Source organism: Procambarus clarkii, chromosome 65 (assembly GCF_040958095.1).
Source record: "Procambarus clarkii isolate CNS0578487 chromosome 65, FALCON_Pclarkii_2.0, whole genome shotgun sequence".
In the NCBI taxonomy this organism is placed as follows: Eukaryota; Metazoa; Arthropoda; class Malacostraca; order Decapoda; family Cambaridae; genus Procambarus; species Procambarus clarkii.
Window position 1 is genome coordinate 29909068 of NC_091214.1, and position 606 is coordinate 29909673.

Sequence of the window (606 nt, forward strand, 5' to 3'; positions counted from 1 at the left end):
GTGGTATGATTTATAATTTATATATATCAAAGACAAGGTAAACAATTTGTTGTTTATGAAGGATCCACCTCAAAGTGGTTTAAGCTACAAATTGTCCCTCCAATTGTGTGTGATAAGTTTTAGCAGCGGAATCAGAATACACAGTCCACTTACTACTAAGAACTAAGAACTAACTCAGAAGAAAAATAATCAAATAATAATAACAGTTTGCGAGGACACAGCCACTAATTTGGCTGGCTTCAATATAAGCGCTGTCAATTCACAGAATATCAACCCACCAAATCGGTGGTTGACCATGAAACCGCTGATTAAGGCTAAAATGGGCTGAAGGGTTCTTGAGCTCGCTCGAGGCAATGCTGCCGATCTTTGACTGGCTTTGTATTGTTATTGTATAAATCACACCGCACTAGTACCAGTGTATTTAATGAACCACTGGTTAACTGTTTCATCCGGAACAAAGATGACCAAATAGTCATCATCCGGCTCGATGATGACCATATAATCTCAGTTCAAAGGACCAAATACTCCGGTTTCGAAGGACCAAATAATGTGGGAACCGAGCTATGAGATTTATATTTATTTAATTTATATGAATTTATATTTACG

The 606-nt window shown here is 37.3% G+C and overlaps 1 protein-coding gene across 1 annotated transcript in view; it reads right to left on the reverse strand.

Moving 5' to 3' along the window:
• Window positions 1-504: 504 nt before the first annotated feature.
• LOC138355062 (uncharacterized) overlaps window positions 505-606 on the reverse strand; it is a 2044-nt gene continuing 1942 nt past the window's right edge. The window contains exon 2 of the mRNA XM_069309776.1: window positions 505-561. Within this exon, the coding sequence (XP_069165877.1) occupies window positions 505-561 (57 nt within the window). The remainder of the gene's footprint in view (window positions 562-606) is intronic.